This window comes from Ursus maritimus, unplaced genomic scaffold (assembly GCF_017311325.1).
Source record: "Ursus maritimus isolate PB19 unplaced genomic scaffold, ASM1731132v1 scaffold_14, whole genome shotgun sequence".
NCBI lineage: Eukaryota > Metazoa > Chordata > Mammalia > Carnivora > Ursidae > Ursus > Ursus maritimus.
The window spans coordinates 43,946,957-43,959,240 of record NW_024423786.1 but is presented as its reverse complement, the minus strand read 5'-3'; the positions used below and the strand labels follow the sequence as shown (position 1 = coordinate 43,959,240).

The 12,284-nt window shown below is 54.4% G+C and overlaps 1 protein-coding gene across 5 annotated transcripts in view; it reads left to right on the top strand.

The window, feature by feature from the left end:
- The first annotated feature begins 1,963 nt into the window (after positions 1-1,963).
- The window catches only part of CRTC1 (CREB regulated transcription coactivator 1), a 70,120-nt gene continuing 59,799 nt past the window's right edge, over positions 1,964-12,284 (top strand). For all 5 annotated transcript variants that reach the window (XM_040629000.1, XM_040628996.1, XM_040628998.1 and 2 more), the window contains exon 1: positions 1,964-2,139. In XM_040629000.1, coding sequence (XP_040484934.1) covers positions 2,014-2,139 — 126 coding nt within the window. In that variant the 5' untranslated portion in view covers positions 1,964-2,013. The remainder of the gene's footprint in view (positions 2,140-12,284) is intronic.

Below are 12,284 nucleotides of genomic sequence, written 5' to 3'. Positions count from 1 at the left end.
ACCTCTGGCACTGCAAATTTGTGTTATCCTTCAAACCAGCCATCCGAGCAAAAAGGGTGCTTCTCTTTCCAGTGGTTCAAGCAAAAATTCCAGAACTGCATCTCACTGGGCAAACAGGATCACGTGCCTGCCCTGAGCCAATCATGAAAGCAAAGCAATGGGCTCTGATGATTGGCAAAGACTTCCAACTTGGGAAGATGGGTTTGTGGGGAGAGAGGGTAATGAAGCCCACGCCATCCACATATCATGGACTGAAGATTGCAGAATGCTGCCTGAAGGGCCGTTGGTTGTTGGCAAAGGAGAGAGCAAATGCTTGTTAGGCAGAAAGGTTAGAAGATCACGAAAGTGCTCAAAACCATATGAACAAAAAGGATAAAATAAAGTAGTGGTAGTGCCCAGGACAATGCAAATTAAAATCTATTTATATATATTTAATATGGACATTCCAGTAAGTACTTGTAAAGTGTGAATAAAAGCATGTTCAGAAAATACTGGTGATCCCCCTAAGATCACCACCAGCAACCCCTCCAGCCATCCCTCACCCTAGTAAAAAGTGTGCTTTTTAAAAATCTTTCTTTCTTTCAAAAGTGTGCTTTTTGTTCAGTCAGAGCTGTCTCACAATTCCCTTGCTGCCCCTCTTGGCTCCTGCCCCGTCCGTGCCTGGAAATCCCTGGAGCCTCCTGAATATAAACCTTTGATATTGGTGGTCATGGTCCCTCTGCTTGGAAAGGGACAGTTAGATGTCAGGACATTTCCTGTTTTCCTCAGTCACCCTCCTGCTACTGGGAAGACCCTGCTACCCTTTTCACTGCTGGATCTAGTCTAAGTGGGATTTCTGGACCTTTCCTATAGCACCCCACAGCAAACCTGTGTTCCTTCTGGCTTAAGGATCCAGAGAGTAGAAGCTGGTCAAATGTAAGGTGATAGGGAAAGCAAGGTGTTAAAGATAATGCCTGGGATTTAGGGCGGTGAGGGCTGATGACAAGGTTCAGGCCTCAGCTCAAATGCCCGCCCCCCCCTACTTCCCTGACAGTGGTGGCTGGGAGCCTCCCTCCCTATCATCAATATCTGCCAGTCCATTACTAGTTTTCTTTTCTTTCTTTTTTTTAAGATTTTATTTATTTATTCGATACACAGACACACAGACACACAGACACACACACACATACACACACAGCACAAGCAGGGGGAGCAACAGGCAGAGGGAGAGGGAGAAGCAGGCTCCCCGCGGAGCAGGGAGCCTGATGTGGGGCTCGACCAGAGGACCCTGGGATCATGACCTGAACCCAAGGCAGACGCTTAACCGACTGAGCCACCCAGGCACCCCTAGTTGTATTTTCCACATCACAATTATTCCCATCAGAAATGTTCTTGGGTCATTTGTTGGTTGGTTATGTCTGTCCCCCTCCCTAACTGCGCACCCCGTCAGGTCAGGGGACCACGTCTGCTTGCTCACGCTTTTCCCCAGCGTGCCTGGTACATACAGGCGCTCAATAAAATATTCGTTGAATGAATGAATGCATGAATGAGGAAATCCCTGAACTGGTCTCAAAGCTGAACTAGTCCGAGCCCCAGCTCAGCATCGGGGTGCTACCTGTCCTTGTGGGTTGCTGGCCCCATCCTTGTAAATTGGAAGGTTTTGTGTCTGGCGGTCTCCTTGGGGGCTCCAGCGCCCCAGCCCGTCCGCGAACCAAGCTTGTCCAATAGCCAGGCGGCCGCTGTCCAGCGGGCCAGGAGTCTACTCACTACGCATGTGCTCAAATCCTACTCTTTCCACCTCCCCTTCCCCCGCCTCCTCTATTGGACCCGAACGCGCTGCTGGGGCGTGCGCATGCGCTCTCGCCCCCGCGCCGCGCGCCGCTCCCGTACGCCTGCGCCGCACTCACGACCACCAAGGCGCCTGCGCACTGCCCGCCGCCCGCGGGCCCAGCCGGCGCTTGCGCGGTGGCACTGGCGAGTGGGGGGGGGTGAGGAGGTGGAGGAGGAGGAGGAGGAGGAGGCGGCGGCGAGAAGATGGCGACTTCGAACAATCCGCGGAAATTCAGCGAGAAGATCGCGCTGCACAACCAGAAGCAGGCAGAGGAGACAGCGGCCTTCGAGGAGGTCATGAAGGACCTGAGCCTGACGCGGGCCGCGCGGGTAAGGGGGCTGTCCGCCCCGACCCTTCGGGGCCGGGAAGGGAGGGAGGGGGCGCGTGTCCGGCGTGTGCGCGGGGCGGGGGGCGCGCGGCGGGGGCGGGGCGCGTGCGGCGGGGCGGGGCTTGGCACAGCCTGAGGGTACAGGTGGCCCTCCGCCCCGGGCATCGGGCATCGTGGGCGGGACAGGTGCCCCCACATCACCGATACCTGAAAGGGTTCAGGTGCCCCCACATCACTGTTACCTGGAGGTGAGGATAGGTGTCACTACATCATTATTATTTGGAGGGGACAGTGGTCTCTACATCATTACTACCTGGAGGGAATAGGTGCCACCACATCATTGTTACCTGAGGAGGGACAGGTGTCCCTACATCCATGCTACCTGAGGGGGTCAGATGCCCCCATATCACTGCGACCTAGGGGAGACAGGATGACACCATGAGGTGTATGAACTGGGTGCTGCTTGCAAGCATCATTGTTACCTGGGGAGGTGGGGTAGACGTTCCCACATCGTTGGTACCTGGTGCGGGAAAAGTGCCCCCACATCGTTGCGACCTGAGGGGAACAGCTGTCCCCACATCATTGCTACCTGAAGGGACAGGTGTCTCTCCATCTTTGTCACCTGTACCTTCGCTCCCCGGGGTGTTGGAGGAAGGACAGGTATCTTCATTTGTATACTCGAGCTGGGATAGGTATTTCTCCCTTTTGGATTATCTGAAGGAAAGTTTTGGTGCTCTCTCCTGTGGGGACCTGAGAGTGGTCAGGAAGACAGAGTGTGCTCTGTCCTGGAGCTTGGAGTGGAGACAGCTACCCCTTCCCCATGTAGCCCATATGTTGGGGACCAGGTTGTGTTCCTCCCACTGAGACAAGGGACAGCTGGCCACGGATGTCTCCTGGCCTGTCAGGACCAGGGTGGAGGGACAGTTCTTCCTTAAGTTGCTGGCTGTCTTTGGCGTGCAGGGGCAGGCCAGGTTACCTGCTAACCTCACCTGGGAAGCTACTGTGGGCCCCGAGAGGAGCTGGGGGCCTGGCTCTTCTCCTGGGCCCAGCTCTCTGGACACATGACTGCACTGAGGTCCCAAGCTCCTCGGGCCTCAGTGTCCTCTGTTGTCAAGTGTGTCTAGCAAGGCTTTCCTTGTGGGTCAGAGAGGAGAGCACGCTTTACACAGGTGGCAGTAAGTCTCTGCTGCATTCCTGCAGAGTGGCAGGACCCCCCCCCCCCGTCCTGCATCCTAAGGCCTTGGGGAGGGTTTGAATGGGACCTGCAGACACCCATATGGCTGATTTCTGGATTAGGCCTCCGATCTGACTGTTCCAAGCAGACATACCTCTGTGACATGAGCCTCAGGCTCTGATTCTTCAGGTGGAATTTTCAGGTCATACTCTTTTCTCATTAGTTGCTTGTTTCTTTGTGAGATCATGACTACATAGGCTAGAATGTGTATCTTCATTTCTGTGCATTTGTTTGGCACGTGTGGATGGAGTGCTCATCATTGACCAGGTGCCTGCTTCACAGCTTATGTTTTGCTTAGCATGTAGAGGAAGAGATGGTCGGTGAATGAATGAATGAAAGCAAACAAGCAAGCAGGCACCCTGACTGTCCCCATAAGTCAGGGCTTCTGAGGGCAAGAATGTCCGCTTTATCTTGTCTCATGCAGTAGGTGTAGTGTGACAGGAAGAAGGGGGTCATACTAGGTTGATGGCTGTTTTAATGACCTGAGGTCTGGTTTCTGCAATGGAGTTGGAAATGTATTATTGTTTTATAAAGGTTTCATTAAAATAACAGCTTTATTGATACATCATTTGTGTACTGTATAAATCAGTCGTTGAAAGTGTAAAAATTAGTGGTTTTTAGTGTATTTTACAGAGTTGTGCAACCATCACCAGCATCTAACTCCAGAACACTTTCATCACCCTCGAAAGAAATCCCATCCCCATGCGCAGTCACTCCCCATTCCTCCCTCCCTCAGCCGCTGGCAACCACCAATCTGCTCTCTGTCTCTATGGATTTACCTATTCTGGACATTTCATATACATGGGATCCTACAACATGTGGCCTTTTGTGTCTGGCTTCTCTCACTCAGCATAATATTTTCAAGGTTCATCCACATACGCCAAGGTCCTAAGGCGTATATCAGAGAACTCCATTGCTTTTAATGGCCAAGTAATACTCCACGGAACGCGTGGAGCACATTTGCTTGTATGTCGTCTATCGATGGAGTTAGAAAAGATTTGTAAGATATGCAGACAGCCATTCTCTTGGTCCTGGTAACCATTCTCTATTTCCTTCCTCTCTGTCGCCTCCCTTTACACTGGGAGTTGGGCATGAGCCCTGGGCGGAGGTGAGCTTACACTGGATCTTGTGAGACAGAGCAGTGTTCTGTACAGGGGGCGATTCTGTCCCGCAGGGACATCAGGTAGTGTCTGGAAACATTTTGGTTGTCTTGTCTGGGGGAGGGGTGCGCTCCTGGCATCTAGTGGGTAGAGAACAGGGATACCGCTCAAGACCTCACGATTCATGAATGGCCCCCACCACAGAGAGTGATGCGGCCACAGACATCAGCAGTGCTGAGGCTAAAAACCCTTCAGTTTGAAGGATATGTTGAGGGGGCAGGGGTACAAGCTTTGCACCTGGGCGGATGGAGTTCACAGCTCTGCACCCACCTGTGTGGCTGTGCCGTCTTGGACGGGCTGGTGGCTTTTCCCTCACCTGGGACCTGGGTGAGCCAGCTCTTTCCAAGCCTGTTTGTGTGTTGCGTGTGACGAGTGGCACATCCGCAGTGCTTGGTGCAGGTGAGCGAACCCACGTGACGCAGGCTCCCCTCCTGCCCTCCTGTGGCTGCAGCCCTCCCCTGTGATAGATGCCAAATTTTGCCTATACCTGCGAACTGGTGGGATGTGGCCGGTTTCGTACCTACTCCTTCCCACTAATTCTTTAGGACAGCATGCTCACTCTTGGAATGAGCAGGGCCTTGACTCATGCTCCCAAGCGTCCGTCTGCAGTCCTTGGTGGTGATAGGCAAGCCATTACCCTGTGGAAGCCAGCAGTCATTCGGCCTGATGCGTTAATCCATGCTGTGACCTTACCCAGGGGCAGGGACTCTAAGGACCAGGTCGCGTGTGGCCATGTAGTGTTGGGGAGACCGCTTTCAAGTCGCAGAGGGGTTGACACATGAGTATTCCATTCTTGTCCTCAGACTTGGGGAGCCCGAGGTGTGGGGAGGGCTGCGGTGCTCTGCTGTGGGACTTTGGGCAGGTCTCTTAACCTCTCTGGGCCTCAGAATCCTGACCTATAATGTTGGAGCAGCACATTTCAGGGACTGTCCAGGGACCGTGTTGGGTGCTGGGGAAACAGCAGCATCCGAGGCATGTGAGGGCCATGGTCTTGGGGAGCCAGTGTGGTTTTAGCGGGGACAGGAGAGAATTGCTGCAAATGAACAAAACAGATGTTCTCGGAGAGAAGCGACAGAGTGACTTGCCGGGACTGGCCAGGGTGGGAGGTTGACACCCAGACAGTGAGATGCACCCCCCCCCCCATAGCAGGGAAGAGCGCCCCAGGTGAGGGACAGGCAGGTGCAGAGGTCCTAAAATGGGAAAGGTTTTGTGAGGTTGAGGACAGATCAGAAGACAGCGAGGCTGGCACGTAGAAAGAGCGAGAGTTGAGGCGAGGTTGGCGTGGCTTGGCGAGCCCTGAATTTCACTGAGGGACGGGCCCTGGGAAGGTTTGTGATGGCGGATGGCCTGATCCTTTGCTTTATTGAGATACAATTCTCAGCATATTCAGTCTGCTCACTTAAAACATACCATTCAGTGGTCGGTAGCATGTTCACAGAGTTGTGCGACCATCACCAGTCAACTTTGGAACGTTTCCATCACTCCAAAAGGAAGCCTCACACCCCCTCCCCCAGCCCCTGGCACCCACTCATCTGCTTTCTGTCTCCATGGATTTGTCCATTCTGGACATTTTATATACGTGGAATCATGAAACACGTGGCCTTTTGTGTCCGGCTTCTCTCACTCAGCACGAGGTTTTCAAGATTCGTCCACACTGTAGGGTGTGTCAGTGTTTCATTCTTTTTTTAAAAATTGTGGTAAAATATATATTATAAAATTCACCACCTTCACCATTTTTAAATGGGCAGTTCCGTGGCAGTAAGTACATTCACAGTGTTGGGCATGGTGTCATTTCCTTAAGGCTGAGTAATACTGCTTTTGGGGGCCCGGCCACGTTCCATATATCCATTCATCCATCGATGGACATTTGGGTTGTTTGCACCTTTGGGCCATTGTGACTATCACTGCCATGGACGTTTGCCCCCAGGAGCTTGTGTGGCCGCAGGTCTTCTCCGTGGAGTGTATACCAAGGAGTGGAGGTCACACGGTAGGTGCCAGGTGATAGGGTCACTGTCCGTTTAACCCTGTGAGGACTCTCCATGTCTCACAAAGATGGCTGTGAGCTGAACTGGCAAGGGGGTGAGAGGGGAAGCAGGCAGATGGCGAGAGGCCGCTGTGGCACCTGGGTTTGGGATCGGGGAGCGGTGGCTTGAGCAGGGAGGTGTCTGTGGCAGTGACCAGGATTAGTGGCTTTGGGTGATATTTCGGCAGCAGAGCTGCCCGGATGTGCAGGTAGATCTTGTGCAGGGGAGCGAGGGGAAGGAGTGTGGGGTGTGTCACCTGCCTGCCAGGGACTCAGGACACAGCAGGCTCTGCGTGTGATCACTAAGCATCCTAGGCAGCGGCACCTGGGCCAGAAAAAGCCCACACTCGAAGCAAAGCAGTCCGCGGTGGCCCAGCCAGGGCTGCCAGTTACGGCTGCACCGAAGGAGGGTGTTCTCCTGGCCCTACCCTGTTACGGGGGTGGCTCTGCACAGGCTGGAGGAAAACGGGTCCCTGGGCGGCAGGCATAGCGCAGCGGTGGCTCGGGTTCGCTGAGCGTGAAGGCCGCCCCCAGTCCTGGCCCCAGTCCTGGCTTTGGCACTGTTTGCCTCTGTGCCGGCTGCTTCAAGTGTCTGTGCCATCTGCAGCCTCAACACACACGCACGCAGGGCTCCCCGAGCTGCTCTGTTTGAGAGGCTGGAGTGAGCCATCTCCCGCCCCCAGAAAGCCCCAGCAGGCTCAGTGCTCTCCAGGCTGTGAGCTGCACACTGAGGATCGGGTTGAATAGGGTAGGGGCGTCTAAAAGGACGTGCTCACGTCCTGACCCCCAGAACCTGTGGCCGTGACATTACGTGGAAAAGATGTCTCTGTAGATGAAATTAGGGTAAGGATCTCGAGATCATCCTGGATTTAGGGTGGTCCTAAATCTCGTGACTGGCGTTCTCGTAAAAAGAGAACCCACGGCCGCCCACGGGAGAAGGCCATGTGATGATGGTGACAGAGGCAGAGACTGGTGTGCTGCTCCCATGAGCCAAGGATGCCTGGAGCCCCCAGAAGCTGGAAGAGACCAAGAAAGAGCCTCCCCTAGAGCCTTGGGAGGGAATGTGGCCCTGCCCACACCTGGATTTCACAAGTCTGGTCTCCAGAACTGTGAGAGAATAAACTCCTATTGGACCCGGGCATACGTAGTTCTTGCCATTAACTCTTGCTGTCACAGAGGTGGTGGCTATGGGGTGCATCACATACCCCTTTGTGTGTGACCCATGGCTCTTCTCCCTCTGAAAGTCAGTGCCTAGATCAGACTGGGTGCTCCAACTCGCCACAGCCTGCAAGAGACAAGCTTCTGAGTTGTCGTTTGGAAGGAGGCTTTTCATGGGAGCCCCATCCCTGTTCCAAGCCTTTCCATGCATGCTTTCCACAGGTGACTGTTGGGTGTCCCCCACCAGCCTGAGGTCCTGTGCAGGAACCCCTCCCAAAGCTCACACCCAGCCCCAGACACCCCTGGTTCCATGCACACTACAGGTCCAGGAAGGTCTCCTGGATTCCTCAGAGCAGGCGGGTCCCACCTCTGTACACCCTGGCCACCTGCCACGGCTTGTCAATCTATATCCATGGCAGTTCCTCTCCTGAGCATGTACCCATGACATGAAAACAGGGGCTCAAGCAAACACTTGCTGGGCCAGGGGTGGGGGGTGTCACCAGCTGAGAGACAGGCATGGGAACCAAGGGCTTAGTCCCGAAGGTGCCTTCTCACTTCCTTGACTGTGACCCGGGGTTGGAAATTATTGTTTCGTGGCATTTCAGCACCCAGCAGCAAACATAAAATAGAAACAGCTTTCTCCAGGAAGTCCAGCCCCCCGTCCGTGGGGGGTAATTGATAAAAATCTGTTCCCTTCTGTTTAATGTAGAATGCTAGTGGGGACCCACCGAATTGGTTTTGTAACCTGCTATTCTGTACTTCAGCGAGCTATGCTTGTTTTTGTAAATAAAGTTTTATTAGAACATGGCCGTGCCCGTTCGTTTATGTCTTATCTGTGGCAGAGTTGAGTCATTTTGACAGAGAGCGCATGGCCTGCAGAGGCGAAGATATTTACCCTCTGGAGCTTTGTAGGAGTTTGCGGACCCCAGGACAATGGGTCTTGCCCGCAGTTTGAGACATGCTGACTTAGAGCAACAGGGAAAGTTGGGAAGACGGTAGGCGGTGGTTCTGTCCCTTTGGGGGCCTCTAAACCACCTGTGAGATAAAGGATGAAGACTCCTGGGCTCGCCTCAGATTCTGCTTCTGCAGATCCAGGTGGGAGCCTGAATTCTGAGTGGGGACCAGAAGAGCTGGCCACACAGGCCTCGCTGGGAGTCCTGTGCCCTGCAGTCACCGGGGCTGTGCCTTGAAGAGGGAGAGGGTTGGCCTTGGTCAGGGGTGTGAACCAGCTGTCTGGCCCTTGGTCTGGCATGATGGTATTTGTGGGTCTGTAGAGCCAAGGAAGGTGTTCCACTGTCATTGTTCCTAAAGCTGGCCTGAGGGACGGTGCAAGGTGATTCTTGTCTTTGCAGTGGTCTTTCTGGTCCCGGTTGGGGTTAATTAGATCTCTCTGGGTCAGAGCTGGGCCATTGCAGGCACTGTGGAAGGTGACATGTCAGCCCTTTGCTTCTGCTTTCTGTGCTGGAGGCTTTCTGGTTGTAGCTCAGGGGTCTGGGGCTCCCTCTGGTGCTGTGCCGTGAGGCGTGAGACCCCTCCCTCAGGGGTCGGGATTTAAGAGTCCGTGGTGCTAGTGATTTCTTTTCAAATGGGATCCTCTGGAAAATGCTATGCTGAAGTCCGGGGTGGGATCTGGTCTGGGAAGAGACTGGTCTGAGCTCAGTGCAAGGGAACATTAGAGACAAGTGGCACGGGGGGGGTCACCCCAGCCAGTTTTGCCTCCAGGGGCATTTGGCAACATTGGGGACATTTTTGGTTGTCATGACTTGGGCTGGGAGGACGCGCTTGGCATGTGGTGGATGGAGTCTGGAGATGCTGCTCAGCCCCGGCAGTGCCCTGCACAGCCCCAACCCAGGGAGTGATCCAGCCCCAGGTGCTGGGGTTATGCAGGTGCGGAGGGGCCAGGTGGAGGCCCCAGTGCCAAGAGCTACAAGCGTGAAGCCTAGTGACAGGTATAACACCCCTGGGCAGCCGATGGTGTTCTCCCTGGTTTATAGAGGGGGAAACTGAGGCTTGGAGAGTGTCACAGCATTAGGGACCGGTGAGCTGGGATTTGACCTGAGTCTCCTGTACGTTTTCTCTCTTCTCATGCTGCGCTGGGAGTTTGCCAGCGATCAGGGTGGAGCAGAGCCTTCCAGGCTCCTGAAGCCCTGGCCTCAAGGAGCATAGAGGCAGAGCAGCTGGGAGGGAGGCAGGGCGGTGGGCCATGGGGAGCCATGGAAGGTTCCAGCAGGATGGCAACACAAGTGACACAAAGATGCAGGGAGTGGCGGGAGCCAGACTTGCTAGAGCCCATGTGCGTATGCCCAGTGGGTAGTTGTAGTAACCCACGAGGAAGCCTGCGATGAGAAATGGATCGAGAGGTGATTGGCTCCCAGTGTGGAGGGGTTGGTTTGAACCCATGTCTGAATTGGGGGCTCGTGTTTTTCTTAACGTGGGCATAGGGGACCCTGTTGTATGCTGAACTTCAATTCATATCCATCTGTTGAGGATCATGGAGGCTGTCCCTGTTTTTTTGCAAACCATACATTCATTGTGTTTGTCCCCAGTGCATGCACCCAGGTATGGCCCCACCTGTGTGTCCTTTTGCCCCACAGCAGGGAGGGGACATGTAGCAGCTTGGGATGGGCCATGGGACAAAGGGAGGGCTGATTTGGGACATTTAGAGAGTCATAATGATAGAATTAATTAGGAGGTGAGAGGAAGGAGGGCAAGGTGGAGGCTCCTTGGCTGTGATGGGGGAACCAGAGAGAAAGGGGTGGGGGTGGGCGAGTCCCGCTTTGCCTTAGAGCTTATGGGATGGAATGGCCCCCTGGTCCTGGCTGGAGTGTCTCTGACCCCCTCCCCTTCCTCCTGCTACCACATCCAGCCCAAGCCCAGGGCAGAGGTGGGTGCCCTGCCCTGACTGGGTGTGGCCATGGTGCTGCTGGCCGGATGGGGGTCCAGGTGCGCAAACAAGGAAGCCACGGCCTGCCTCCCAGGCCAAGGACATGGAGAAAGTCAATATTTATTATTTGCCAAATGGAAACGAAGTGCAGAAAGTGTGGGGGGATTCTGTAGCACCTGGTGCCCGGCCCAGGGCCACGGCTGCTGGGCTTCTCCTTGCTTCCTCCTGGTAGAATTTAGACCTGGCTGAGCTTTCTCTGTGCTCTGCTCCCTCTCTGTGAAGCAGGGGTCACAGTGGTCTCTGTCTGGTCGGACTGTGGTCAGATCTAGGTTAACACATGTAATGCATCCAGAATGGGGCCAGCACATAGACGCTCACTACGTGGTCACTGCTGCTAAGATTCCGGAGGTGTGTGCACAGTGAACACATGGTGGCGCTCAGTGGGCACTCTTCAGATGGCAGGCGTTCAGCAGGCACACTGTGTGTACTAACAGGTGCTCAGCAGCACTGGGCAGGAGGCACATGGTGGACTGTTGGTGGGCACAGAGCTTACATTCCATAGGCATTTAGCCCACACAGAGTGTGTACTTGGCAAGCATTCAGTAGGCACACAGTGTGCATTCAGCAGGCACACAGGATATATTCAGCAGATACTCAGTAGGCACATAGTGGGCATTCAGCAGGTGCTAAGCAGACACTGGACTGTGACCTTCCTGAAGGCAGGCCTGTCTCCAGTTCATTCTGGAATTGCCTAGGTGCAAGTGTCCTTTAAAAGGGCCAGTTCCCCACCATGCAGTCAGGCTTCCCTCCTGTAGCAGGAGTGTGATGTGTGTTCCTGTTCTCAGTCTGGGAACACATATGAGGTGCTGAGGGGCCTCGGAGCCAGGTGGGGAGCATGGTGGTCTTTCCAGAGCTTCAGTTTGGCTGAACCACTTCCGGGAGAAAGTTTGAGTATTGACCAGGCATGGTGTGTTATGGGGTGGACTGCAGACCCATATGGGCTTGGGGCAGCATGGTGCCCTGGAACAGAGCATAAGAAGTCTCAGGGTTGCCCAGTGAGGTCTCCCTGCAGTGGTCACAGTTTGGACTGGAAATTCCATTCCTCCAGTCGATATTTGTTTATTTATTTTTAAAGGTTTTATTTATTTGAGAGAGAGCACGCACATGAGTGAGAGGCAGAGGGAGAGGCAGGAGGAGAAGGAGACTCCCTGCCAAGCAGGGAGCCCAATACAGGGCTCAGTCCCAGGACCCTGAGATCATCAGTCAGTATTTATTGAGCACCTGCCTGGTGCTGTGTCCTGGGGATGCCTTGAGAACAAGTCACAGGAAACAGTGGCCAGCTGGTCCCCAGCCCTGAGGTCATGGCTCTAAGAGAGTGAAATGGGGTGGGGACCCTTTGGGGGAGGTGATGTTTGAGCTGAGCCCCGGGGATGGTGATGAGCCATGGTGATGGAGAGCATGAAGCTTGTCGTAGGGGAGAGCCTGACGTGATTGAGCTCAGTGAACGATACCTCATGGGCCCTGGTCAGCGGTCAGGGTCTGGTAGTTGGCTGCTGTGGGAAGGTTTTAAGCAGAGCTGTGATATGAGATGTCAGTTTAGCAAAGTCCCTCTGATTGCCTTATGGGGGGTTTCAGGGACCTGAGAGGGGGCTGGGGCAGGGGTCACCTTCCCTTCCTGCCCTCCCCC